Here is a 27792-nt window from a genome sequence, read left to right on the forward strand (position 1 = left end):
CATAAAACTAACTTTATGGACCTCACGTGACTTTTGAGAGCCAGTGAGGGGTATCTGGCTGAGGTCTGGGCGATTTTTACGATCTAACTTCTAGATAAAACCCTATCCATTTGACATCTTAATGTCACAGCCACTTTTGGTATACTTACTTACTTTGCTATGGGTAAAATATATGTGTGTGTGTGAGAGAGACTCTGTGTATTCAAGGGAAGGCGAGAAAATGGGTTGTTTTGGAAATGACAACTCACATCCCAGTCCTCTCAAAACCACTTAAGAAGTAACCAAAGAGTTTGGGGTAAGTTCACAAGACCGATTTTAATTCGTACAAGAGAGTCAGCGAGAGAGAGCGCGCTGTAAATTATAATTTAAGGAGATCAGCAGCTATTTATTTCCTCTTTTCAACAAACAGAATTTACTGGTAGCGCTTTGGTTTAAGGGAAGGACGAATCCCAGGCTAGTAATAAGGAAAGGTCGGCGCAAAGATGTTGTGTAAATTATGGGTAATGAAAACAATTCTAAAGTTAAGGCAACTGTGCATTTCTGTGTTGAGTTTAAGACTCCCTGCGAGAGAGTGTTTGTACTTGTATGTGAAGGAATATAGTAGTAATAAGAATATAAAACAGCTAATAGCATATTAGCTCTGCAGCTCAGAGGGCATTTGTTTCATGTTATGACCACTTCACTTCCTCTCCCAAATGTTTGGTTTATGGACTTGATGGCTGCTGTTCTCAGCACGGTTACTTGGAAGTAAAGGCCACTGGAATAAATGGGGGGTCTTATTGCCAAGTAAACGTGGTCAGGGTCGGAGCGTATAAGGCAGGAAGCAAAGTTTGAGAACATAACAACTGGCTTGTTTTCTTTCTTTCTTTCTTTTTTCCCTTTGGGTTGTGTGTTTCCTGTTCAGCAACAGCACCGACTGAAACGAGGCGATTTTGTACCCTTCCCTCGTAAGGCTGGGGAACTGTCCTGGTGGAGAACCTGGCAGATGGGCCATACGGGTTGTGAAGACACTTTCTGTGGTGGTGGTGGTTGTTATTTTTTTAAGTTTGTATTTCGCTTAGGAGTAACTTTAGGGCCGAGGTTTTCCATCGCCGTGGTATAAAGAAACACAAAAGATGGTGGGTGTGTTTTTTCTGGTCAGGAGAAACGTTTATTTGACTTCAAGTTAAGGCTACAAACGGATACGAAAAGCTTCTTGGCGAAGATGGGAACAGGCAGCTAACATGACAAATGCCATTTCAGACACACAGAACACTGAATTCACCCTGCACACTAAAACTTCCTATTAGTCACTGCAGAAGTATTTCTAGTATTTACAAACATTTTCAACATACTATGGTTGGTCCAATCGTATACCCTTTTTAAGTGAACTTCACTCACATTTATTTTAAAAAAAAAAAAGTTTCAGAACTGGCCTAGGATCAAAACAAGGCCAGGAAATATGAACCAAATCACAGACTTGACAATTCCAAAGACAGAAAGATACATGAGCTTATATATATAGATATATTGTAATTTTTTTTCTTTTTTTAAAAAAAGTTTGTTGTGGTTGATGTTTTTAATTTTTTTCCCTCTGACATTGAAGTACAGGATAGCCCGACTGGAGAAGAAGGAAAGAAGGAAAGCTGTCCTCCCAAAGCCTAAACTTTTTAAAGGAGCCATCTTTCCTTCTCCGCAGTGGTTTATAAATAAGTTATAACATTTAAAGAGCACGTTAAAAAACAAAAAACAAAAAAACATGCTAGCTTTTTCCAGAAAGCGTCATTTATAGCACAGACACAAACATTTAGAACACCTAAAGCATTAAAGAAGCCTCTGGAAATAACTTTATTTTATTTACTTTAATTTAGAGGGGGGAAATCGTAGCAAAGGACACAGTCCTGGAATAATAGTACCACCGAAGTTGTTTAATAACAATAATTATAATAAATCAACCAACAGCATGCTGAATGGAAAGTGCTTCACTTTACAGTACTCCAAACTTAAAAAAAAAAAAAGACTGGCTGTTGCTTTTTTTTTAGTTTTAGTTTTAAACTTTCTCACTTTCTTTCTTTACTTCTCCCCCCCCCCGCCCCACACTTCTATTTCTTACTATTCCCCCCTTGATATAATTTAAGGCTGGAATGCGCTGCCACCAGACGCTAAACTCATACTTTTGAGTTTGTTATCTTTCTTCCACTTCATTCGCCTGTTTTGGAACCAGATTTTTATCTGTCTTTCGGAGAGACACAAAGCGTGGGCTATTTCTATTCGCCTTCTGCGGGTGAGGTAGCGATTAAAGTGAAACTCCTTCTCCAGTTCCAGGGTCTGGTAGCGAGTGTACGCCGTCCGCGCTCGTTTACCATCCGGTCCAGTCATATCTGGGTAATAATACATGGACAACATTTTGGGTTCTGTTCGGCTTTGTCTTTATTACAACTATGCCAGAGAGATTATTCGACAAGTTTCCTGCTTAGTTGGAAAAGCTCACCCCAGCTTACTTGCAAAAATCACGCCCCAACCACCTTAGCACCTTTCCTTTATTCCCTTCTCCGTGACTTCATTTTGATTCTGTAGCTCCGAACCTGAATTCCACCCATTAATTTTTTTTAAATGTGCCAGTATCACGATGTCCCCACCCCAACCCCTCCTGGGGGGCATCCTTTTCCTTGACCCTATAACAAGTTTAGACATTTCCACAACTCCAGCGTCTGCAGGTTTACTCGGGAGTAAACCCCACTGGCTTCAGTAATGCCTACTTCTAGGGAAGGGGTGGACAGGATGGCAGCCTGACGCTGACGCTCTAAGCCTTAATAGTATCTCCCTGTCTCTTTCTGCTTATACTGTATACCAATATAATCAAAATGGGGAAACCTACACAGGCGAGCAGAGAGGAAGGGAGGCGAGGGACTACCAGTTTGGTCGTACGTTCCCGTGCCTCCCCTTCGCCCTGGAACTGACTTGCCCACCCCCTTGACACTAGCTAGCTACACTTCGCTGGAAGCAACTTCCACACTGAAATCCTTGGGGCTTCCTTTCTCCACCCAAATGCATTTAGCATCGGCGTGTTAAGCGAGTCGATATTCCCTCACCCTTCGAACTCTGCCGCTCAGATCCTCCTTGGCAACGTCCATCCGTTTTTACCGTGGGGGAGGGGAGGGGGAAAGAGTTTGCCATTATCCCACATTGTCACAACAGACACTATAATGTGGGGTGGTGGCGGCGGCAAGAGGAGATGTTTGACAGACCCATCTGTGCCCACAAACAGCACTGTTTTTCTTCTTCCCCACAACCAGTCTACCCGTTCCTTTCCTCCTACCTCTTCAACTCCTGGTATTTTAAAAGCCCATTATGACTGCTGCTGCCACGACTACTCTTATTCTCACGTCTCTGAATATTATAATGTGGTTACTTCTAGCACTAGGTCCTGTCGCCCAGATACCATGCTACGTCTGCGATATTTTATTTTATTTTATTAAGAGGGAAACGTTTTCAGAAAACCTCTCCTAAATCAGACTTTCCCCCCTTTTAAATTAAATTAATTAAAAAATAATAACTAAAGGCACTTTCTGATGGGAAGCAGAAAGGGAAGCCATAAAAAGACACACATAGGCTGTCTTCCCAGGCGATTGTGCTCCATTTCCATCTCCCATCCCCCATTCCCTGTCTGCCCTGCCAATAACATATTTCATATATATTCCTCTATATAAAGAGAGAGAGAGGGAGAGAGAGAGAGAGAGAGAGAAGTAGATAGATAGAAAGATGCAAATTTTAAAAAGGAGCATGTACCATGGCTAATATGAAGTTTTCGCATCCAGGGGAATATCTGTGGGCTCTGTCCTTCTGTGGCTGGCGTGGACGTGGCGATGGGCTCTGCCTGAGCTCTGACGCCGTTGCTGTTGACTTGGGAGCCGCTCTCTTCGGTTCCCGAGGACGCGCTGGTTTCGTCTATCTCTGTGAAACTGGTGGCGTTGGCCGTGCCGACCGAGGCTGCCTGGTCGGCGGGGGAAGACGCGGCTGCTTTGCCTCCATGGCTCTCGCCGTTGCTGCTGCCGCTGCCGCCGCCGCCTCCTCCTCCTCCGCCGTTGTTGTTGTTGTTGTTGCTGGTGCTGCTGGTGCTGCTGGTGCAAGGGAGGGACTCGGGAGAGGACAAGGAGCAGCTCGACGCCTGTCTGAACCTGCTCTCCGGCGCGGCTTGGGCAGGGAAGGCGCGGGAGCTCTCCCCAACCGTTGCAAAGTGGCTGGAGGAGGAGGTTGAACGGCTGATGCTCAGATCCATCCCATTGTAGTTGTATCCACCATAAGAGCCGGCGTGCATGTTGCCTGGATCTCTATAAGATCCGTTCATGGAACTGCCGGTCCCATAATTTAACAGCTGATAGTCTGGGGCATTAGGATAGCGTCCTGAGAACGAGTTTACAAAGTAAGAACTCATTTGGGTTGTATTTTGGAGGGCTTGATTTGTGGGGCTCGTGGTCGTTATAACCCCTGTGCTTGAGGATTTATGATGTATTAATGAATTATAGCGATGCACTGTACTTCGTTTTTGCTATGTATGCGGCCAAATATGGGGGTGGGGTGGGGGGTGCGTTTGGGAATCACGTGCTTTTGTTGACCAGTCGTAAATTCTCACTGATGACCTCAAGAGGCAATTCATGCTCTATGGTTACAAATAATGACGATCCGAGAATCGTTAGGCCCATGTCAATGCGCGGCTTCCAAAAGGGGGAGGAAAGAAGGGGGGAGGAATCAGAAAGCAGAGGTGGCTCCTTGTTGGCGGACTGCGCCACCTACTGGGCAAAGGAAGAGTTAGCCGGCATGGAGGATAAGCTCACCCAGGTTTTTTAAAAAAATAAATAAAAGAAAGAGTAACGCGCTCTGATTCCGTGCTCACCTTTTACAGAAATAAAATTCTTCCATGGCTACACTCCCCAAAAGTGTCCTTTCGGAATCTTTATTTCTCTTTTTAAATCTTGTTATTTCTGAAGGTAACATTTCCCCCTAATACAGCCCCGTTTGCCTCCTTCCACGCTGGTGCGCTTTTGTGTATTAAAACATTGCCATTATTATGACTACTGGTGGTAATTGCTGCTGTGATAATAAATTTTAAACCCAATGCCTTTATTGTGTTGGTGTCAGAAAAGGTGCCGCACCAGAGAGTTCATCCTAATTTAAACTCAAACGCCTGCTCCTCTTTTTCCGTTCCGCCTTTCCCTCCCTGCTTTCTTCCCATTATATGCATGTTTACTCAGAAGTAAGCCCCTCTAGGTTCAGTGGAGCTTGCCTCCAGGTAAGTGTGCATAGCACTGCAGTCTAATCCTACCTGAAGGATACGTGCCTCTCAAAACCAGCACCTACCTGTGCTAATAACTGAGCGCTTTTCACTTATTTGCACTGCACTTGGTTCACATAATCAGGAGTACTGCTGCTGCTATCGTTGTCGCTATTATTATTACATCTCAGTACCTTTGCTGCCTAGATATTAGAAAGGAAAGACTATCCCCTTTAAAAATTAGGGAGTTCTGTCTATTTATTCAGGTGATATCCTGAGTGACATATTTCGCCCATAACATGAACAGTTACAATAGAATGCTGTCCCCACTTAAAAGGGCAATCCTATGCATACCTACACAGAAAGAAGTCCTATTGTATTCAGTAGGGCTTACTCTCAGGTAAGTGGGTGTTGGATTACAGCCTAAAAATTGGAAACCAACGTTAGGTTTGAAGTGAACCCTGCAAAAATAAATAAATAAATAAATAAATAAATGGGCCAGATTTATAAAAGCCTTTGCTTTCTCCAGCATTTCCGAAATGTTTTCCCCCCACTCTTTGTTTTTTCTCTCGAAGAAGGCTCAGGAATTTCGAGAAGTCAGCCTGGAACCCATTGGAAATTATGAGCCCTATTCGAAGTGACATATAATTATAATAATTACGGCCAATGAAAAGACTAGCAATAAGGATAAGTGTCCTGCAGCTGCGAGGCTTCTGCTGGAATTGATTTTTTTAAATGTCTGCCATTAACACCATAATTTGGAGGGGGGGAGGTCTGAGGTGTTGAGGTACCTGTGAATTTGGGGTGGCCAAAGATGTAACATTATAATCCACGATCCTTTATTTTTTGGGGTGGGGGGGTGGGGAAGGAGTTTAAACAAAATAAGGGAACTTGGTTGCAGAATAACAGCAAGTCAGAAAGAGTTGCAGACCGCTTGCTTCCACAGAACGAGAGAGACAATGACAATTAGCGAAAAGCTGCGTTTCAAAGCTTCCCTAAGTAATCCTGGAGCTCTCTGGAAACTGTTCTTTGTCTAACCATGGCAAGCATGTCGCCATGCAATAAAAGAATATAAAGAAATGTTGGAAGGAGGCACTTGGGGGGGGCAGAGAGAGGTGTACGGTTCTATATTATATATATATATATATATATATATATATATATATATATATATATATATATATATATATAAATAATGTTGCTTGAAAGAGATTAGCGGTATTCCAATCATTGGTTAAGTTTCCTGCTGGTATATCCCTTCCAGCTTCGTGCACACAAAAAAGTGCGAACTGCTTGTGGTTCCACCTTTTTAATATAATTTTCGAGTTATATGTAGCTCGTAGTTGTGGGGTGTTTGAGCAGGCGGTGGCGGGGGAACGAGCTGAAAGGAAGTGGGCCAAATATTTGAAGGCGGCTATACAAATGTTAGATATCTTCTAGCAGATGTATGATTGGGGAGGGGGCACAGTTATGCCTGCTCCCTTGATTTATTATATATGCGGTGAGCTTCCCCCCGTCTTCATAACTCTTTTGTGCTGTTAACAATAAAATATATCCATATTAAAGTTAAATGTCAACTCCAAGATATTCTTGGTGAAAAGGTCTTTCATTTAAGATTAGGCTGAGGAGTATTGGAAGTGGGAGGTGTGAGGAGCCGAATCTATCTTTCAGCGCTAACTTCTGTAAAGCTTAAAAAATTGCCTGGCTGTTCAGGTTAGGGGAGAGAACTTCTATCAAACAGCGGGGCTTTTTATTGTTCCCTTTCCCCCCTAACAAGCCCACAGCTTCTGTAGGTAGACCAATTCCTCAGGAAAGAAGTATCTCTGTGTGTGTTTGTGTGTGTCTGTATATGTGAGTGTGGAGAGGGGAGGAGGACGCACACCCTAAAAATAGGAACGTGCCAAGTGTTTTTCTCAACATGTTTGTTTGCTGTTTATTAGAGAACTTCCATCTCCATAACTAACACAAACTACAAACACAACACTGTACAAAAAAATGTAATAAAATAAAACAAACGTAAACACCCCTCCTATTTTTTTTTATTTCACCATATTTTTTTAGGTAGCAATTGTTCCTTTTCAATAGATCTTTTCTTAAAAAAAAAAGCAACAGCAACCCTTAAATGTCAAAGAACCTAGTTTAACTCTTTTCTTTTTTTAAAAAGCAACATATAAGTAAAATCGTGCATGAGACTTTTGTTTTACAAAATGAAGACAATCAACAACCCCAAAAATCTGACACATATATTGCAGCACCTCCATTTAAATACAAGAGTTAGCAAGAATCCTAAGAAGGACACCCTTAAAAAAAAAATCCGTTTGTGGTGCGGGGGCGGGGAAGAGGAAGGGCCAATAGAAAGAATAGGGAAATAAACTGGACTAGAAGCTTGATTATGACACGACAGATTACTGGATGCGAGAGAGGGTGCATGAGGAAGATGGGCCAACACCTCCATACAGTCTCGGGTATTTTACAAAAAAAAATGTGTGTCTCCGCCGTGCCTTTTATTTTTGCCCTTTTGGGAGCCCCTCACAACCGTTGGCATTTTCGCTGTCTTCCTTCTCTCTCCCTCCTTCCTCTGCAACCTTTCTCTCATTCCGTTGTTTTTTCCTCTTCTTCCTCGGCACTCAGCGGAGTGGAGTTGAGTAGCTTGTTTTCCTTTTTCCACTTCATCCTTCGGTTCTGGAACCAGATCTTGATCTGGCGTTCCGTCAGGCAGAGCGCGTGGGCGATTTCGATCCGGCGGCGCCTGGTCAGGTAACGGTTAAAGTGGAATTCTTTCTCCAGCTCCAGGGTCTGGTAACGGGTGTAGGTCTGTCTCCCTCGCCTGCCACTCGGCCCGAAAGAGGAACCTATGACGGGAGGAAAACAAGGGTTGGTTGAAAAGGACGTTGGACATTTCTTCGGAGCTTCAAATATGCATGACAATGGCTACTAGGCTAACCAGTTTGTGTGTGTGTGTTGTGTGTGTGAGAGAGAAGGTGTTCTCTTCACTTCCCCTCTCCTTGTGCCCCCCCCACCGCATCCCAGTCCTCAAATCTCTCCGATCGAAAGGCCCTCTTGTACACATAAACTTCCAGAAGGATAGGAAATTAAAGGAATGAAGATGCATACAAGAAAACAGAAACTCAGTTTGGGTTGCCTTCACTTGATGCTTTCGAAAGGTCTTCCAAAATAACCCTGCACTCCATTTGGGTTGTAGTTTTGTGGGGACATTGCCCCCATGCATAAGCATGATCTCTGGAGAGGCCCAACCCTGCTCCCAAAAGGCTGAGCCTCAAAACTTGCAGCCTGGCCAATCAACATATGCAATCCTTTCAAAAGAAAATAATGATAATAAACACCTCGAAGAAGAGATCTGTGTAACTCGAAAGCTTGCCGTTCCTGTTCTATGGAGCTTAGCTCCTCCAGCAGAAAAGGTCCACCCACCCACCCACCCTTGCGTTTCCCTGCCTTGTGGACTCTAGTGCCCCCACTGAGCGGAGTTCATGGAGGGCTAAGGCTGCGGTCCTATGCATACTGCCTTGGGAGTAAACCCCCGTGGGCTCCGCGATATTTTACTTTTGGAATAATGCTGTTTGGGAGCGGAAGGCGTTACTCTCAGAGCTTGTGGTCCCCCCAAAGCCAACTTAAAAGCTTGGAAGGAAAACCCCACCGAAGAGAAGCAGTAAGACTTTCTGGAAAGTAAATGAGCTCAGGATCGAGGTGCCACTGGGAAGTAATGGCGCATAGAAATCAATGAGACTTAGCTTCCCAGCTAATGTGTTTTTAGGGTCGCAGTGGAAAGGCTTGCAGGATTTTGTCCTGAGAGAGTTGCTAAGGCGTTTGCCTCCCCTTTACGCACTTATTTCCGGACAGAATTCACGGGAGATTATGAATTCCCTTTCTATCCTTACTTCAGTTTCCTTCTGGGGCAGCTCCTTTCTGTTATGTAAAACTTGCAAGGTACTGGGTCCCTCCTCCTCTCTCCCCTTCTCTTCTGTTTTCCCTCCCCACCCCCACCCCGCGTATTTTATCGGTAACTGGAATAGATTCCAGAGTTTCAGCAATAAGGTAAGTTTATTGATTCCTTCCCCCTCCCCCACGCCCAACATCAGCCCACTCCGGAATTTTTGAGATCGACAAGGTATAATACGTGTAAACACAGAGAAGGGAGGAGGAAAGGCTGCTGTTTCCACCTCATTTTCAAGAATGTGTTTTCATGGAAAATCTAGCACCTGGAGGGCCATGGTCGATCACGGAAGAAGGGGTGGGGGTGGGGAAGAGAGAGAGAGAGAGAGAGAGAGAGAGAGAGAGAGAGAGAGAGAGTATGGGAATGAGTGAGTGAGTGAGTGAAAGAGAAACTATCTGCAACTCCTCTCCAGACAGGCATTTCATTATGTGCGAGTTTCATTAAAAATGTAGCTCTCTCCTTTCAAATATTTAAGCCCTTCCGACATTATTCAACTGGCTGGGTTATAGAAATACACTCTCTGGGATATGAATTGGCCAAGGTGTGTGTGAGAGCGGGAGGGGGGGAGATATGAGAAGGGGGCTAAAACCAAGTCCATTAAATTCAATTGGGGGGGGGACTTCAGTGTGATATGGATTGCATCGTGCGTGTGTGCTTGTGTGTGTGTGTGTGTGTGTGTGTGTGTAAGTACACCAGACACGTCTCTAAATCACTCCTCCTGAGTGACAGCTAACATTGCCTTCCACAAGACAGAGCCGGTCAATCAATAATCTCCGTACCTCCCCAGATAACAGAAAGTTGGCTAAAGAAACGAACTCACTGAAGGGAACCTCGTGCAAAGAATATATATGTATACACACGCGCGCGCACACTCACATACACTCAAACCTTCGTTATGGAAGTTATGATCTAAGTAGGATAAAAGTTTGAGGAAAGTTTCTGCTTCCCGCTGTCTGGAAGCTGAGAAGAGAAGGGCAGCGTTTCCTGTTCAGAAAGAGATGAGGTGAAAGGGAACCCTCCCTATCTATCTATCTATCCGTCTGTCTGCCTGGCCATCCTTACAGAGAACAGAGAGAAAAGAGGAACTTACTGTTGCAGGAGTTCATCCTCTGCATCCAGGGGTACACCGGCGTGGAGCACTTCTGGTCTTCGCTCTCCCCGAAAGCGTGTTTGTTCTGGGAGCAATCTGACTTCCGGACTTGCTCCTGGCCGAACGGAACAGGGTCCTCTAAACTCGAAAGAGAACAGGCTGTCTCTTTCTCTCTGTAAAAACCAGATGTCCCGTAATCGCAGGCTGGGCTCCGGTTGTAAGCTCCGTTGGCTTGCTGGTAGTAAGGCGCGCCCGGGTAACCTTTATCCGGGACCCCCCCACCCCCAGTTCCATAAGTGGCAGGGTAGTGCCTTAAAGGGTCCGCATACCCCGTGGAATATAAGGGGAGCTGTCCCAGAAACGGTTCTTGACCCCCGGCTAAGCTCACCGGAAAAGTAGAGTTGACAAAATAAGAACTCATTGGAAATAATAATAATAATAATAATAATAATAATAATAATAATAATAAAGCAGAGGAACAGCGTCTGTTCTTTCCCTTGGTCTTTATGATTTGTTGCGTTTTATAGTCCAAGCGGTTTAGCTATTAGCAGTATATGGGAGATTGGGTTTTAGCTGAAGGGGGATGGCCGCGTGCCAACCAGGGACATAAGGAAAGAGAACCATCTGATCACGCGCTGACCAATAGCAGAAGTCGAAGACTGCGAAATCGCACCCTAGAGGGGTTAGCTTTGCACAGGGGACTCCCCTAGAACAAACCAGCGAAAGGATCTCTGCCACCAACACCATCACTTTTGAACAACAGATACGCGCGCCCCCTCCACCCCCACATAACACAGATAGACACCCTCCCTCTTAACCACATACTAATGATGGGGGGGGGAGAGATAAATCGATTAAAAAATTGGACTTTCCTTTGGCTGTTGTTTTCTTTTTCTTTTAAAGAAGAAAATAACTAAATAAATGCAGGAGGAGGAGGAGGAAGAGGGTGGAAAGACAAGAAGAATAAAACAAATGAGAACTGATTCTATCATTGCTGCTGTCGTGGACACGAGGGAAAAGGAAATAAAAAAAAGGAATTCGTTTCATCTGGAAAAGTTTGGTAATTTCCAGCGTGTTTTGGTTGGGGGAAGAGGTTATTATCCGCCACCACCCCCACCCTTTGGGTTTTTACAGGAATATGGCGGGGAGGGGGAGGGGAGCTATAAATTCATATAGAAGCATATATAGGAAGAAGAGGGACGCTAGATTAAAAAGTTCGACCGATCTTGGTATACTTTTGGAGAGGGTTATAGGGCTGTTCATTATGGAGCGTCTTAAAAAATTAAGAACTTTAAGCCACCTCCTGGGGACGGATGGAGAAAAAATGTTTCGTGTCTCCCTCCATAAAGGATCCTAATGAATTGAATGGCGTGTGTGTGTGTGTGAGAGAGAGAGAGAGTGTCTGTGTGTGTTTACACACTCACACTCGTATTTTGTCACGAGGGTCCTAATCAAACCCTTTACTTTTAAGTTCCTGCGGTACCTTTATATAAAGTCCGGAAGATGAATGGGTGGGAATGGAGCTGAGCTAGAACGATATTCCCGCATATCTCTCAAGAACGGTGCCCTCTTGCGTTTTTGTGGTTAAGGCCGGGTCTTTGGACAGTTTAGAGTTAAGGGCAGCGGTTGGTCTGACGGCCAACAACACTCCTTATTGATCACCAGGCATCGGGGAGAAAAATATTTAAGGCAGCTGGGAATGGTCATCTGCTAGATGGTGCCCGTGTTGTCGATAGAGGTGAGCCGGCAGAAAATATTGTCTGTGTCTACTTTGTGCGTTGGAGTTTTGTTTTTTTCTTTTCAATTCGGCACAGGTTTAACTCAGGGATAAATGAAACTCGCTCAGAATTCGGTGCCCTTCTGATATTGTGTTTTTAAACTAATGAATGAATGGACGAGTGGGCTGGAAGAGTTGCCCAATTGGCTGAAGTTTGGGCATTTCTCTTCATGGCTTCTTCCCACGCTAACCTTTCTGCATGGCGAACCACTAGTTCGTCCTACCTTCAGATGGGTACAGTAATGCCATATAATTTAATCCTAACTCCCCAAGACCACCACTTTGTTTTGTATTATTTTGAATGTGAACAACTGTGTATTTCAAGAAATATTTTTAAATACTTCAACTTCGTGTTTCATAAGGGAACTGTAATTTGCCAGTTTCTCTCATATTCTCTGCCAATTACTGTCATCTCATAACTCCGTCTCCGAGCTGTCCAGCTTCTGGTAACTGCCAGGCACTCCCCCCCCCAAAAAAAAACCACACACCACACACCACAACCATACGTGCTCCCCCCACCACCTTGCACATCCATGCAAACGCAAATAAAACAAACCTCTCCAGTTTATCCCAACTTCTGATTATCCGAATGTAGAGGTCAGCGCTGCAATTTGGACAAATGAAAGTTGTAATCCAATCCACCTATCTATCACTCCTCTATTACAGGAGTAATCTGCTCGCAGGAATTATCCGCCACACATATACTCAATTGCTCTCAGATCAGATTTACATGGCAACGTGATCCCTTCAGAATGGCCAGTGTGAATTTGCTCGGTCGAGGGCTTAGCATTCGTGAAATGGTACCGGATTACGATTTAATTTGTTGGGAGCCTAGGCTGTAATGACAAGGAAGCCCGTGCGGTTTTAACACTCCCTGAGAATGTAAGGAAATAACAGGCAAAGGAAATGGGTGGTGGGTGGGTTTTTTTTGTTTTGTTTTTAAAGCTCTCTCTTACAAACAGATTTCCCCTGTAGGTTCTCCTCCCTCAATTTGTGTACAGAGTGCACCCGAACTGTAAATAGAACCGCTTTATTGGCGTGGAAAAGCAGAGGGGAACGGAGCAGAGCAGGAAAAGTGGACCTAAGCAACCGCCCCCCTCCCCTCTTACTTGAAAAAAAAGAGCACGACCTTTAAAACTCTTGTTTAGAAACATGCATATATCACATGTGAATAAGAATGTATGGATTAAGATGTGAAGTTTGACTACTTGATGGTTAAATAAGTGAGTAAATATGCTACTTGCATTTAACTTTTTATAATATTACTTTGGAAAGTGTTATGATCCGCTGGGTTTGGAGACGAGTACACGGAATCCCATTTATAATATGATGCAAATCTATTTTTTACGCCTCTTTGTGACTCAATAGACTTTCCTCTTACATATCCGTGCAATTCGAATCATCTCTAATGTTCATTTCGCAAAAACTTTATTTTCTCTTTTTTTATATAAAAGGTCATTAATTGAAACTCGTCTCCTGATAATGATTTACTCATCGTTCAAATGCTTCCCTCCCTTGCAAGGAAGGACTGCTCTTCAATTTAACTGATGAACATTAATTTAAGAGCTTTTAATGATTCATTTGTAAAGAATGAATCACTCTCTAAAAATGACTTTTAAAGGGGAAGGTGGCTTGGAACTTATAGTATAACAGGTCTTAAGCGTGTGGAATCAAAAGGAAGTTTGGGGATTTTATGACCGAGAATATTGTTTACAAGTCAACAACTTCGGTCTTCTGTAGTGAAGTGTCTGGATTCTTGAAAGTATTTGGGGTCACAATGGGTAATGGGATAGTGTTTTATTTAACTTTAGCTTGGGTATTTCTAAAAAAAATTAAAAATAGTTGGGTAATAAATATTTGTTCTTGCGTGTGAACCATTCTGCCTGTAAGCAGCAACCCTTACAAAGAGAATGTGCTGTTGTTTACTGTTGTTATTATTGTTATTGTTGTTGTTTGGGCTATGGCACTGTTAGAGTTTTAATCGTGGGTCTGTAGGAAGATTTCTACACTGGGCCTCCAGTTTTCAATGTTACGCTGGGAAAACCATCCGCCAGCCTTCTATAACCCAAATAAACTCTCCTCCGTAGCCTGTTGTCGCTGTACAGACCTAACATGCTTTCTCTTAGCTTGGAAAATCCATCTTGACCAAAGTGTGGCATAACTCAAATGGCAAAGAATAAATAAAGATTAAAGGGGCTTATTTACAACGTGTGTAGCTGGTGCTCTGTAGCTGAGGGAGGGGTGCTCCAGGTTCCTGCTTCCCGCCCCATTTCCTCTCCGCTCATTCCTGCCTCTTCTGCATAGTACCAGCCAACTTTACAAAGCAGAAGGGGGGGAGTGTGTGTGTGTGTGGGGGGGGAGACAGATAAATGAGGTGATTAAAACAACACCCAAATATTTCTCTGGGCAGACACCAGGCCTCGGAATGCCTTGTTGGGAGGCAGAAGTTTAAGCGAAGTTAAAGAAGCCCAGAAATCTGCAACCTAGGCAAACCGAGAAATTCTTCTTAACCAGAAAAGAAAAGGAGGAGTATCTGGCTGTTCTATTTAACGTGGAGGTTGTAATTCAGCAGCATAGAGAAGTGCGAAGCCAGCAGGACTTTTGGGCAGGAGACTTAAATTGGTACCATAAACTGAAGACTGGCCTTTAAACACTAGCACAGATACACACAGGACTGAATAGCCTCCTGCTTTTATTCAGGATCATAAAACTATTCACAGGAGAGAGAGCCTTCCTTTTGTCACATATATAGCCTTACTGCAATTCCATCTAAGTGATGTTTTCCTGCATTGTTGCCATGTATAAGACAATGAACTCTGAAGGCATATATATCTATATATATACTCTCCCGCCTCTCGCTCTTTCCATGCAGGCAGCCATTTGAAACTTAATTTCCAGTCATTTACGTTTAATTTACCTAACTTCCCCTGCAGTGTATAATAATTTTGTTAATGGGATCACATAGGACTAAAAAGGGGGAGGGGGCACCGTCATTGTTTTATCAAAAGAGTTTAGCTAATAATTAACAAAAATGGGAAATGAGTCTTTGGGGTAAAGTTTTTAATGTGTTATTTTAAAAAACAAACAAGCAAACCCACAACCAACCGCACACAAAACGACCGCCATATTGCTTGATTTCCTTGCCCTCCAAAAGTAAAGGTAGTAAAGGAATAATGAGAAAAAGCATTTTTTACAGATTTTTAAACAACAAAGCCAGATAGGAATGTGGAGGTCAGCTGGCTGTATTTGGGGTGGGGTGGGGGCGTCAGGATTAAAGGAATATGGGCACAATCTTCCAGAAAGTTCTCTGGCGCAGAAGCCCAATTTATGCCAACGACGTTTCCGTAGCAGATCCTCTGGGAGGATTGCGTTCTGCGTTAGTAGAAGCAAAGGTAGTTCTAGAATACGACCCCCCAGTTTCTGATAGTGTTAAGTGTGAAGAGAATAATTGTTATTTCTAAACGCACTGTAACATGCGAATATCCTTCATTTTCAGTTTGCAAATATACATATATATATATATATATATATATACACCAGCTTCAGTTCACCACTCGATATTTGATCATGCGAGCAGAAGTAAAGACAAACATAAATAACTTCAAGCAGAGAAATAATCAGAAGCAACTTTGATAGGAATGATCACTTATTTTAAGACGCCGAGAAAAGTACCCGATTTTATCAACTTACCAAAACTCAAGAACTAGTTCCTCGTGTTAAAGAAGGTTCAGTGGGTTTTCTGCACACAGAGACACACAAACCCCTCCATCTCGCAATGTTAATGCTAAAATCCGAAAGCTGTGAAAGTATTTCACACGACTTAAAACACTACAAGAAGCCTAGTCTACTATGATGAGCGAGCTATATACCCGGAGAGATGGATGGGAATTATCTCCAGCTCCGTTTCCAGAATGTGTAAGGCATGTCCAATCCATTACATGACAAAAACATATTAACTGTAGAAAATGAAAATCTTGGTCTACTTAAACTAGTTTTCATGGGAAATTAATCATTGTAAAACATGGAAACAAAAACCGAATCGTTCCTCTGTTGGACGGTAGATGGCAGCAAACAGCATAGAATGAGCAAGCTGAGACGCTGCAAAGCTAACTCCTAAGACAAAATAAAGAGAAATAGCTGCTTTGATTTTGGGGGGGGGGGTTATAGGAAGGGGGAGGGAGGGAGATAAACAACTTGGTGGTGTTTAACCGATAGGAATTCATTAATTAGTGGCTTTATATAAATGGGCACAATCCACCGGGAAGCTCCCCATAACAACGCCCCCCCCCTTGAGAGAGATGAGCAAGAGCTCTAAAGGTAGGAAGCAGAGGCTGAGTTACAAAGGGCAGCTCATCTAATAAGACTAATAAGACCTACTGGGTAAAAATAAAATTAAAAAATTCGAGCCTCAAATATTTAAAGTGGGTAGGAAGGAGGGGCGCAGGAAAGGAGAAAGAGCGTGCAAAATGACGACTGAGCATAGTTACGTATGAAAAATGCAGAACGAATTTTATCCACAACTTTTCAACTTTCTCTATGATTTTCACCCTAGCTGTGATATGCTTCCAACGAAATTATACTCAGAAACAAACAAACAAACAAGAAGGTTAACATGCTAGAAAATGTGCACATTTTTAAAAATAATAATAATTCACAAGCGTTACCTAACTGCACAATACGAAATTTACCAGGAGACCAACCGGTTGTGCATGCAACACTCGTATTTTAAATAGTAATAACCAGGTTTCTTTTTTCTTTCTTTCTTTTAAGCACAAACATGAACACAGTACTGGTAACCACAGTAAAAAGGGTATGAAATATTTCAAAATATCCTGTCTCTCAGTCCCCACCCCAATTTCCAAAACAGGTGTAGCAATTTGTAGTGTATACGATTCTCTCCTTTTATACAACACATTCTCAATTACCTAAACACAGGAAAAACCAGTGTTTAAAACGCCGAAGGAACACACACACAATATATATTAAACACATGTAAACTATTATTTTTAATACTCACATATACCGATTATTAATTTTTTTTAGAAAGACCATATAACAGTGTATCGCAGTCTCCTCTCCTCCTAATCTTTTATTTTATGGGTTTTCGAATCTAACCCCTCTTTATTATAAAATAAAGGCACTGCGTATTAATATTACTATTTTCCGTTATTAATTTTTTAAATTATTATCTTTGTCTTTCCTCTGCCCCCTCCCCGCTCTCCCACCCACCCACCCGCTTCCATTGTGCAGAAAGAGCTCCTTCGCAGAGAAATCGCCTATGTCGACTCCATACACCCTGGAGGGAAGCATCTCGTCGAACTGGCCTCTGTGCAAAAACTTCCTAAATTGAGTGGATGTACTCGATGACAAGCAAGTCTGGTTAGATCGTTCTTCGTGGGGAGAGGAATAGATTTAAAGGAGTAGGGAAATAATTAAGGGTGGGTGGGTTGTTATTTTTCTATTTTTAAGTCTTGACTATGCAGCTACCTTCAGCTATTCTCCTTAGACCTCCAGTCCAGGTGACATAAATATTTCAAATCTTATTTAGCAGCAACTGCACTCCCTCCCCCTCTCCTTCCTTCCTTCCTTCCTTCCTTCCTTCCTTCCTTCCATCTATACCTTACAGAAATGTACATTTATTAATATCTATTTCCCTACTGTGAATTCGTTCTTTCCCTGCGTCCCCATAGCCTTATTTAAGATAGAAAGGGAAAGGCAAAACCGTATGTGCAACCTTTCTCTTTTTTAAAAGGAAGGAATAAAAAAATAATAATAAGTTAAACTCGAATAAAATATAAATACATTCACTTACCTTTTGGCGCCCGTCGTTCTGTGGATTAAGGGAGGAGGAGGAAGAAGAAGAGGTGGAGAGGAGGAGGGAGGGGGACAGGATTGCGTTTGCTTTTAATGTGTAAGCTGACAAATATTGTCCCAACCTGATAGCCGTCCATTGCGACTTCGGAGAGCTTTTCCTTTGCCGAGTCCTTTTGCACAGAAAATGGAGTAACTTCCCTCTTTGAAAAATGGCACAAGCCTCCATCCGGTACTGATTCTCCCTCTCCCTCTCCATCACTAGGCATAGAACAACAACACCAAAAAAAAAATATTTAAAAAAATCACTACGGAAATTTAACACAGAGGATTAGGAAAGGAAGAGGGAGGATCGATAATATTAGCAATCTGAACTCATTCCTAGATGTGTGTGCGTGCGTGCGTGTGTAATGTGTGTGCGTGCGCTTCCCCTTCTCCTCTATTTTTAGCCCTATCGAGCTTATACATGAAAGTAAAAAAAAAAAATGTAAAAAGAGGCGAGAGTCCTACAGAGGACAGTGATCCGACCCAAGGTACAGCGGCCAAAAGAATGGTAGAATAACCACATGGGAAATCATAAAAAGTTCATGTTCACGGTTAGCAGTCCACATGACCAGCTCTGGCCAATCGCAGAACCCAGCCACTCATAAAGTTCTATCACAAAGTTGTAAATTTTCATAAAACAACAAGGAATTTATTGCATTTCTTCATGACTGCTTTAACAGCAGTCTTTTTCTCAGCCGCCATCTTTTCTTTTTTAAAAAAAACCCCAAAGAGAAGAATATGCAAAGATTCTGCGCCCCCCCCCCCACATTCCCGGCAGGGGGTCTTGCACAAGCCTTTATATACGAAAGGTTAAAGGAACCTACTTTTGTAAGACTAAAGAATTGCAAGTGTATTTCAGACCTCAGGCAACATCCTTGAGATTCAGGTTTCTGCGATTGTGTTATTTACCTGTAGTCCTTAATGACGAAGGGGATGGTCCACCTCCGGTTTATTTTTAATGTGGGGTTTTTTGTGTGAGTGGGGGAGGTCGAAATATGTCGCTCTATAGTTCAATCTGGTTGTTGTTTATATTGTTGCTTTCCTCTTAACGCTGTTCGATTTCCCTTGCGGGAATTGCCCAAGAAATTAAAATGTTGATTTTCTTCCCCTCCACACCCCCAGTCGAAGTTTAAAATAATTGAAGGTCCCAGGTAGTATCCGAGAGAGAGAGATGTATGGACATGTACATATACCAGCTTGTATCTATGTGTGTATGCATGCATATATATATGTATATGCATATATGTATATATATATACGTGTAGGGCGTTTCTGTATAGGTGTGTGCGGAAGTATGCATGCTTACGCGCATCTATAGAAAAGGAAGCGAGGAAAAAACAGGCAGGCGTATATGCACAGGCGCACTAGTGCGCTCGGAAACGTCCACTACCGCAGTGGTACATGCCACGAAAACAATAGTACTGGTCCAATGCAGCAAAATCTGGCGAGGTGGGCGGTTCGCCTGTTCTAGAACACGCTTCTCCCGCCGCAAAAGGTGTCGTTTGCAGTAATCTGCATTGCTAGAGAAGCAAATATACATTTCCGCTTTTGTGGGGTACCGACCTTTTTTATTTTAAGGACGGGGGATGCTGCAAATATGACCTGTTTTAAAGGAGACACCCAAACACACGCACGCACACGCACAAACACATACGTTCGTGTGATTGTGCATATATCCCTATATAAACCACCCAGCCATGGCGTAAACATATGCTGATTCTATCTACGCGTGTATTGTGTTTGTCCATATAGTAAATATTGCACGCATATACCTCTATAAACACATATATTATTTATTTGTGTGTATGTTTATCTTTCTGTGTGCGTTTGTTCTATGGATAGGTAGCTAGATATAGGCAGAGAGAGATGATATAATTATATTTCTGCTTCTTCAAACTCTCAGAGCGCCGTTTGGAGCGACATTGGGAAGTATTTTCCCTGGAATATCTTTCTGAAAAAATACGGTTAGCATAGCAGAAACCTTCCTGTTTATTTGAAAAAAAATATTTTTATTTCTGGGGGGGAAATACACTCTTGTGGAAGGATTTTTTTTTATCAAAATAAAACTAAAGCACGCAAACGTGTGCGCGCGTTTGTAAATGGTTTGCAGTTCAATTTTATTGTGTGGGGAAAGGAAGAACGAACGAAGGAAAGAAAACAATTCAAAAAAATTATGTATTTTTTGTCCATTTTATTTTAAATTCTTTGTCGCAACGGGCAGGTGTCTCTTTATATATTATTAACCTATCTATATATTATTATATATATTTCTCATTGTTGGCTGTATTGTTAGCCGTCTTGAGTGTCCTAGGTTGAAAGGCGGGGTATATATATTTTTTAAAAAGGGTGAATACACCCATGTACAACACATCCCTGAGCACTGAAAAATCCCAACTGCTAGATTCTGTGAAAGTGTAACGTGTAAAACAGAAGGACGTGTTGAAAGGGCCCGAAATTGGTTAATATGGTTTTTGCCTTGTTTTTTTCCCTGCGTTTAATTGCTTCCATTTAATTTTATATTTGTTTTGATGTTGAGCGTTACTTGACTCTAATGATGGAAGCGACGTTTTCCCCTAATAAAAAAAGGCCGAATAAGGCGATAAAAACGCAAAACAAGGAAGCACACCCAATGCTACTGAAACGGTGGCTTCGCTTTTTCAAATCGAGGGAGTCTTAGGTTGTTGTTGATGCTGTTATTTCTTCTTTTCCTGCTTCTTTGGAGTCTGGAAAGATCAAAGCGGGAAGGATGGTCCACCGATGTAATCATCAAATAGACGCAGCTCGTCTTACATTCTTAGTCACGGTTCTTTCTCCTAGAACAGGGGTTAATGTTGTATGGCCAACACAGAGTTGTACATGATCACTGCAGAATTAAGATATGTGTGCATATGTGCGTGCGTGTATATGTATATGTATGTGTGTATGTATATGTGTGTGTGTGTATATGTGTGCGTGTATATGTATATATGTGTGTGTGTGTGTGTGTATATGCAAGCACACACATATCTGAATATATACACACATACCGCGCACCTTAAAGGAAATAAGAAAGACGGCATGAATATAGTTTGCAAGTAGAAAGATCTCCCCCCTTTCTTTTACGTTTTAAGATACGCTCACTCAGGCCACAATCCAGCAGGAAGGTCTCCTGCGCAAGTGAAACAAGGAAGGGGCTCTGCATGACAAAGGACTTCTACAAGAACCACGGATTCTGCTCACCGGGAGCAACTGACCCCATCCACCCAGCCCCCCCCCAATGAAGAAAACCCCATTAATGGACACGACTTCAGTCTATTCAGTAAGGTTATTTTCTTTTTTAATGATTCTTTTCCCTCTCTCTACGCATAGTAATCACATAATACGAATAAAAAGGCTTGGTCAACTATTAAATTATTTGCTACCTATCATATACATCAGTTTTACTCAGCACAATATTAATTTTCAGATCCTCTAGTAACGGCAATAAGGAAGTGGTCCATTGTCCAACATGTAAAAATATACACCAACCAAAAAATAAAATAAAAAAATAAACAAGCAAAAGGAAAATATAAGGAAAAATAAAAATACAGCACCAGTAACCAGACGTAGAGGCACAAATCTACGAAGAGGAGAGGGGAGAATAGAAAGGGGGAAATCTCTTAGAATTATGTACAACAGTCGTCTTAATGTTAAGCGTTGTGTTCCCTTCATACGTTTTTCTAAGAAAAAGTGCTAACCACGTCCACATTTTCACTTCATATACCATTTTCTTAATAAAAAAAAAAGTTACATTAGGGAAGGGGGAAAAAGACCCTCCCTTTTCTTTAAACAGGAAGATTTACAAATACTTGGGACTATATGAATACCCACACAGGGGAACAAAACATTATCTATATTTGCTTCTAAAGAGACATTTAATAGGTAGATTTATTATTCATTTTTGTTGTACAAAAAACAAAGCAGAGAAATGTTAATATAGGTAGTTTTCCAAGTGTCGAGAAACAGAATAAATCATTCATATTTTTTTGTTTTTGTTTTCAGTTTTGCTTAGATGTTTTCGTTTCTTGTTTAATGTACAGTCTTTATTGGTTCACTTTTTTTTAATTCCGTTTCTTCCTTTTATTTTTTCTGGACAGTACAGTTCAGTTTTTGCTGAAGCTTCTTCTCACCAACATTTCTCTCTCTCTCACTCACTCACTCGCTCTCTCTCTCTTTTTCTTTCTCTCTTTCACTCTCACTCTCTCCCCCCTCTCCCCCGCCTTCTCCCCCCTTCACTCTTCTTCATCTTCTTCAGCATCTGGTTTTTCTGGGACGTTTGATCCGGGGCCTGCGGGTTTGTTTTCCTTTTTCCACTTCATGCGCCTGTTCTGGAACCAGATTTTGATCTGTCTTTCTGTAAGACATAAAGCGTGGGCTATCTCGATGCGTCGCCTTCTGGTCAAGTAACGGTTGTAGTGGAATTCCTTCTCCAGCTCCAGCGTCTGATACCTGGTGTAGGTCTGGCGTCCCCTCTTCCGGTCAGTCCCTGTGAAACAATAAATGAGAATCTCGTCAGTTCCCTTTCGCTCGCTGCTTCTTTTGTGATTCTCTCTTCTTAATTTGTATTATCCCTACCGGATTCACTGCCCACTTGTACTGGTCAAGTCAACTCGAATTAAATTAAGTCTGCCTTGTTATAACAAGAAGCGTTTGTCTGTCTGTTTGTTTGTTTTAAAATAAAGGTTGGATTTAGAGTTTAACTCAGGAAGGAATGTACTGCATCATAATCCAGAAAAGACTGTCCGCGTTAAATTTGTTCCTAACTCCAATCACCTTGAAGCAAGCCGCTTTAAATTCAACAGGACAAGGTTAGGCTTGCAACCTTAGTCTGTAGGCTGCGATCTCCTATACAGGCTTACCTGGGAGTAAGTCGCACTGCACTCAATGAGGTTGAACTCTGAGTAGACATGCATAGGATTGCGCACAGGATGGCACCTCAAGAACAAGTTATTTTTGCCTGTGCGGACTAGCAAGCGATTCTTCTCGAAATAAAAGGAAGAGTAACGTTATGTGCTATGGATATTGCCAGAATGCCTCCTCCAAAGGCTTTATTGTAGTCTTTTAGATTTGCAGTTCTACATTCTCAAGATATATCAGCAGCGAAGACTGAGCTTGTCCCCTGTTTACTCGGAAGTAAGTCTCACTGAGTGTAATGGGACCTCTCCTCGGGTAAATGATGCCTAGGACTTCAAGCGTAATGGATTTAGGACGTTTGTTATTGCTTCACATTTTGCCCAAGCAAAACCCGATGTTTTTAAATGTCCAGATATATCTCACACACACCTCAAACTCACCCACCATACTTGAGATTTATGCGTGTGGGGAAAGTATTATTATCAAAAGGTGCGTTATTTCCCTTCTCCAAAAGTGTGAGGTTAATTCTTAATCACGCAGCAAATATTGGAATGGGTTTAAATTCCTTGGAAACATCTCCACATCTGGTAAGCTTCTGGAAGCCAGCAATGCTAATGCGCGGGTAATGTTACTTCCTTCCTATTTCAACTTGTGTTTTATTTCTCTCCGAGTGTCTAGAAAAATTGGCCTCCCCTCCATTAGGGAATTCGGAAGCTGGACAAAGTATGTGGACATGGGAACTCCTCAAAGAAAGAGGCGTGCATGTCACCCACCACAACTATTTTACACGGGCCTCCAAAGAATCTGGATTCAAACCAGGAATCAATTTTCCTGTCATTTCTTAGAGTCCGCTTGTGGGTACGATCCCGTAACCGAATCGATACTCCTGCTTTTGAGCAGATAGATTTTTCTGTCCAGGCAAAGGAGGCTACATCATTCATCTGAAACTTTCTGGAGGTTTGAGAAGTGTTTGCTGTTTTACAAAAAAAAGAGGGGGGGGGAGGGAGGGGGCGGCGGGGCGGCGGCGATAGTCTTCTGTTCAAGAAAAGAGTCGTAGAAAAGTCCGCCTGGCTGAAAAGGCGAGGGGGGATAAGATGTCTGTGGAATGTGGGTTGTAAAATCTGTTGAAGGGAGCACCATAAACTTCTCCTGAATAGGGCAACCAAGACACATTCTCTTTTCGCCAACGGAATCGCCCAGATCCAACCCAACAGCAGACAAGAAAGACGGAAGGTTGGGGGGTGGGGGTGGAGAAGAGAGGGAGGCGGGCGGGGGAAGAACCTTCTCTAGCTGGATATAAGGCCGATGTAAGTTCTGGGAACTGGCAAGGAAGCTACCCTTAGCAACGATACCGCGTCGTCTTCTACAGACGGCAATCAGAGCTTCGGAGTTCTTTTCAGCACCTAACGCACACGACACTCTGCCCCCTCCTCCCTGCCCACCCCAACCCTTCACCACTGTGTTTCAAATGAAGGGGGGAGAAAGGAGAGGGTTATTCTAAACCGTGTCTCCCACCACTCCACTCCAGACCCCCGCGCGCACACACAAAAATTGCGCTTTGATATATCATCTGTAAACCACAGTTTATGGATCAGGTAATAAGGGACGAGAAACCAACCTATTAGGCTAGGTCTTTGAGAACTTTGCTTTGATGTGCCTCTTTCCTTCCCATTCATCCTTCCCCCCCCCCCTCCACGTCCGCTTTGCTGCAATCTGCATATAGTCCCGGCCTGGAATGTTTGCTCTCGCCCTCCTAAGAGTACTAAAAAGCTGCGTCGCAGACGATGTGTCTTTAAAGATAACTCCTTTATCACACTATCAGAGGACTTGCCTGGCAAATCGCAGGGGATGTGGACGGGGTGGGCGAGAGGAAGGGTTGGTAGAGTTCCTTCAGTAATTTCCACTACCCAGGGCTCCTAACCTAACTGCCCTACATTTTGCAGCAGATATATTTCTACCTGTTCATCTTCTACCTATTTGTGTGTGTTGCCATGCAATTAAATAATAATAAAGGATTTAGCAACTGGCCACTGGCAAAATACTCTTCATTACCCTGCGTCCTCCCTCACATTGCCCTTTTTTTCTATACTATTAGTCGTACCACAACACCTTTGCTCTCAGCGTGGCCGGAGGAGGGGGAAGTGTTGCGAAGGTTTTCCAGAAGTCTCTCCCCACATTTCCCAGCTACCTATAAGCGCTTGTGGTCAGCCTTGGAGAAAGAGCAAACACGGAACTGGCTAGCAAGAACGCCAGCGGGCACCGGCATCCTGTTAATATCAACGCTGGTAACAAAATGAAAACATTACAATTTGCTCAGTTGCTAGAAGGCCAGCAGAAGTCTTTCCTACACCTGTAATCCCTTTCATATCAGGTGGGGTGGGTGGGTAGCTCAATAGCCCCATCTTCCGATGTTTTACCCCTTCTACCCACCTCCTGCTTTTCCTGGGTAACTTAAGACCCAGAAGTCTACAGGCTTAAGTGATATTTAACACTGCATTTCTCCATTTCTGATTAATTTCCCCTGGAACATCAAGCCTGAAGAAGCGTTCTGTGCAACTCGAAAACCTTCATCCAGCAAAGTTGATTGTGGCTGGTCCTATTAAAATGTTCATTTCTACTGGAGCCGTTGCAGGATTTGGTGTCAATTAGAGCTGGTTGTGGAGGTAGGCATCACCTAAGCCTTAGCAACCAAGAAAACAGGGGGTGTTTATCTGGCCCTTCTGTCGCTCTCGTAATAAGATGGGCATTGGCATCATTCAATAGGCTTATGGGCATCTAATATGAGTAAGCAGGTTTGTGCATCAAACACCATTTTGCGGTGGGTTCACCCCTTCCCCTCTCTGTTTCGTAAGGTGCCTTGGCAAATTTAGAGGGAAAACAAATGTCCCACGTTGGCTTTAAGAATAATGCCAAGAGCAGACAGAGAGAAAGACAGACAGATTGATTACAGGGTTGGTTCTTGTCAATGATTCACACACAATTGGGGTTGGTGGGAAGGGGGGAAGCTAGATGTAACAAGCCCGAGGTATTTGTCCTCCTGCTACAGAAACCTTTGGCGCCCCACCAGAGTCACAAATGTAAACCAGCCACTTACAGTGCAGCCCAGTACACCCCTACCCAGAAGTAAGTCTCCGTGAGTTCAGTAAGACTTACTACCAAGTCAGTTGGGTATATAGGACTGCAGCTTTTTTTCCACGCTTCTGCTCCTAAGTGCCACAAGCAAATTTGAGGAGGGGAGATATACTGTACGCCCCCGCCCCTCCGCTTTCTCCTTTGATCACTCCATTCCCTTCCGATTTCCTCTTCCAGAAGAAGTCATTTAATTCCCCGGGGGCCCCCGCAGGTTCTGATGAAGAGCGAGAGGAAGAGACGGGCGACATGTTTGCTGGCAACTCCAGTTCCGAAGGAATGTCGACTAAGCAGCGGTGCTTGAGCAAATTAAGCGAAACTCTTAATATCGCGGAACGACGACAACAACCGCGCACTCCTCTGTCTTGCCCGGCCCCTACTCGATTCCTGCCTCCCTCCTTGCGTCTTTCTCCTTCTTCTTCCTGGGGTCGTGTCCAACGTCCGTCCTATTCAGGAGAGACCCACTGAAATGAATGGACGTGACGGACACAGACAGGCCCGTTCATTCCAATGGGTCTACTGAAAGTAAGGGCTAACGTTGTATACAGCCCCCCACCCCCCAGCAAAACCAAACGACACCCACCACAACGCCCTGAGCCGTATTCCATGGAAACTTATTCCCAAGTTTCCTTTCTTTGGAACCGTTGAGGAATAAATAAACATATGCATATATGGCGCGGGGGGGGGGGAGAGACTTGAAGGGTGGGTTTCCTTTCCTCTCCCCCCACTTTTTTATTATTATCGTACAGCTCTGTAATCCCAACACACTGCCTTCCTTTGCGTAGAGGAAGCCCGCAGCAGGAGCAGCCGAGCTAATAAATATTTAAGCTGCTTATTTGTTTGTTTGTGTGTGTATGTATGTATGAAAGGGTTGCTTCCTTGAGGGGGTCTCAGAGAGAAAGAGAGAGGATTCATTCCTTTGGAGGCAAGCGTCATAAAAGGAGAGCTCAGCACCATCCTCTTCCCTCCCCCCCCCCCGTCCGCACATCCCCAAACACAACTTCCCCTCCCACCAAAATCATTTATAGCATCTCCCCCCCCCCAGGTTTCCTCGCCCCCTCCCCACCCAACCACCTCAGAGGACTCTCACCTGTGCTTCTCATCCAAGGATATATCCGCAAGTTGTTTTCGTGCCGCAAGTCCGCGTCTCTCTGGTCGCTTTTGTTGCAGTTGGACTTGGACGCGTCTCCCGGACACATCATGGAGAGGTTTTGCTCGAAAGGGGAACAGTGCATGTTGAAAGAGGCGGCTTCCAGCCCGTAGCTGCTGGAATACATGCCGGGGGCTTGGGGGTGCATGCCTCCCCCGTTGGGGTACAGACCAGGCATGGAAGCAGCGAAAGAGGCCGTGGAACTCGAGCCATACCCGTTGCGCTGGGCATTGGAAGCGAATGCGCAAGAAGTTTGCTCAGGAAACACTCCGGAGGGGAAAACCGAATTTGCGGCCTGATATTTAGAAAATAAAGCATTCGCATAATACAATGAACTCATAATCTGGCCGGGTGATTTGTAGGCCGGGACGTTTTAGTGTCGGTTTTACGAGGTACCGTGATATATTACGGAATTAGACTCCAGATTTACACCAAAAAGGACCCCCTTTTTCCTCCCTTGGCCATGTGACTCGGGTCCACGTGATTCGGGCAGAGCCAATCCGCGCCTAGCTTCCTCCCTCCCCTCCAAAGCTCCCTCCCCCCCCATCCTTCACCTCCCAAGCTGTGTCCCCCCCACCCTTGTAATATGGAAAAGGAAGAGAGAAAAAACACAGTATGGAGCACTGGTTGGGATTTATAAAATACGATGCATTATTGATGATAGGATACAAAACCTCCCAAGATAGAAGCGGGAAGGAGACGAAATGTGCACACG

General features: G+C 43.5%; 4 protein-coding genes and 1 long non-coding RNA gene across 8 annotated transcripts in view; 1 reads left to right on the forward strand and 4 right to left on the reverse strand.

Annotated features, from left to right (window-relative positions):
- HOXB3 (homeobox B3) overlaps positions 1-27792 on the reverse strand; it is a 105115-nt gene that overhangs the window by 66958 nt on the left and 10365 nt on the right. For 3 of the 4 annotated variants that reach the window (XM_083583326.1, XM_083583320.1, XM_083583323.1), the window contains exon 1: positions 17883-20805. The exons of the other annotated variant lie outside the window; for it this stretch is intronic. The gene's annotated coding sequence lies outside the window, so the exon portion shown is untranslated. Of the gene's footprint in view, positions 1-17882; positions 20806-27792 lie in introns of those variants that run through there. 4 annotated transcript variants of the gene reach the window in all.
- On the forward strand, positions 120-22320 carry LOC310748181. The gene is made up of 4 exons (XR_014541168.1): positions 120-295; positions 17321-17508; positions 21037-21224; positions 22200-22320. It is a non-coding gene; the product is annotated as an uncharacterized lncRNA (long non-coding RNA).
- On the reverse strand, positions 1128-7015 carry HOXB5 (homeobox B5). Its single transcript, XM_083583507.1, has 2 exons — positions 3769-7015; positions 1128-2360 (listed from the first exon to the last, which is right to left on the reverse strand). Exons 1-2 carry the CDS (start codon positions 4412-4414, stop codon positions 2113-2115), a joined length of 894 nt encoding a protein of 297 aa, XP_083439633.1. The 5' UTR covers positions 4415-7015; the 3' UTR covers positions 1128-2112.
- Positions 7274-11322, reverse strand: HOXB6 (homeobox B6). Its single transcript, XM_083583592.1, has 2 exons — positions 10294-11322; positions 7274-8103 (listed from the first exon to the last, which is right to left on the reverse strand). Exons 1-2 carry the CDS (start codon positions 10712-10714, stop codon positions 7844-7846), a joined length of 681 nt encoding a protein of 226 aa, XP_083439718.1. The 5' UTR covers positions 10715-11322; the 3' UTR covers positions 7274-7843.
- Positions 21217-27539, reverse strand: HOXB7 (homeobox B7). Its single transcript, XM_083583618.1, has 2 exons — positions 27018-27539; positions 21217-22430 (listed from the first exon to the last, which is right to left on the reverse strand). The coding sequence occupies exons 1-2, from the start codon at positions 27415-27417 to the stop codon at positions 22177-22179; spliced, it is 654 nt and encodes a 217-aa protein (XP_083439744.1). The 5' UTR covers positions 27418-27539; the 3' UTR covers positions 21217-22176.

Source organism: Podarcis filfolensis, assembly GCF_964270895.1.
Source record: "Podarcis filfolensis genome assembly, chromosome: 13".
Taxonomy (NCBI): domain Eukaryota; kingdom Metazoa; phylum Chordata; class Lepidosauria; order Squamata; family Lacertidae; genus Podarcis; species Podarcis filfolensis.

Excerpts from the sequence above, each read along its gene's own strand:
- HOXB5 (XM_083583507.1), bottom strand. The coding sequence starts at position 4,414 with ATGAGTTCTTACTTTGTAAACTCGTTCTCAGGACGCTATCCTAATGCC. Across the intron at positions 2,361-3,768 it reads AAAACTTCATATTAGCCATG|ATATGACTGGACCGGATGGT; the intron begins GTACATGCTCCT and ends ATTATTACCCAG.
- HOXB6 (XM_083583592.1), bottom strand. The coding sequence starts at position 10,714 with ATGAGTTCTTATTTTGTCAACTCTACTTTTCCGGTGAGCTTAGCCGGG. Across the intron at positions 8,104-10,293 it reads GAGGATGAACTCCTGCAACA|GTTCCTCTTTCGGGCCGAGT; the intron begins GTAAGTTCCTCT and ends CTCCCGTCATAG.
- HOXB7 (XM_083583618.1), bottom strand. The coding sequence starts at position 27,417 with ATGAGTTCATTGTATTATGCGAATGCTTTATTTTCTAAATATCAGGCC. Across the intron at positions 22,431-27,017 it reads TCCTTGGATGAGAAGCACAG|GGACTGACCGGAAGAGGGGA; the intron begins GTGAGAGTCCTC and ends ATTGTTTCACAG.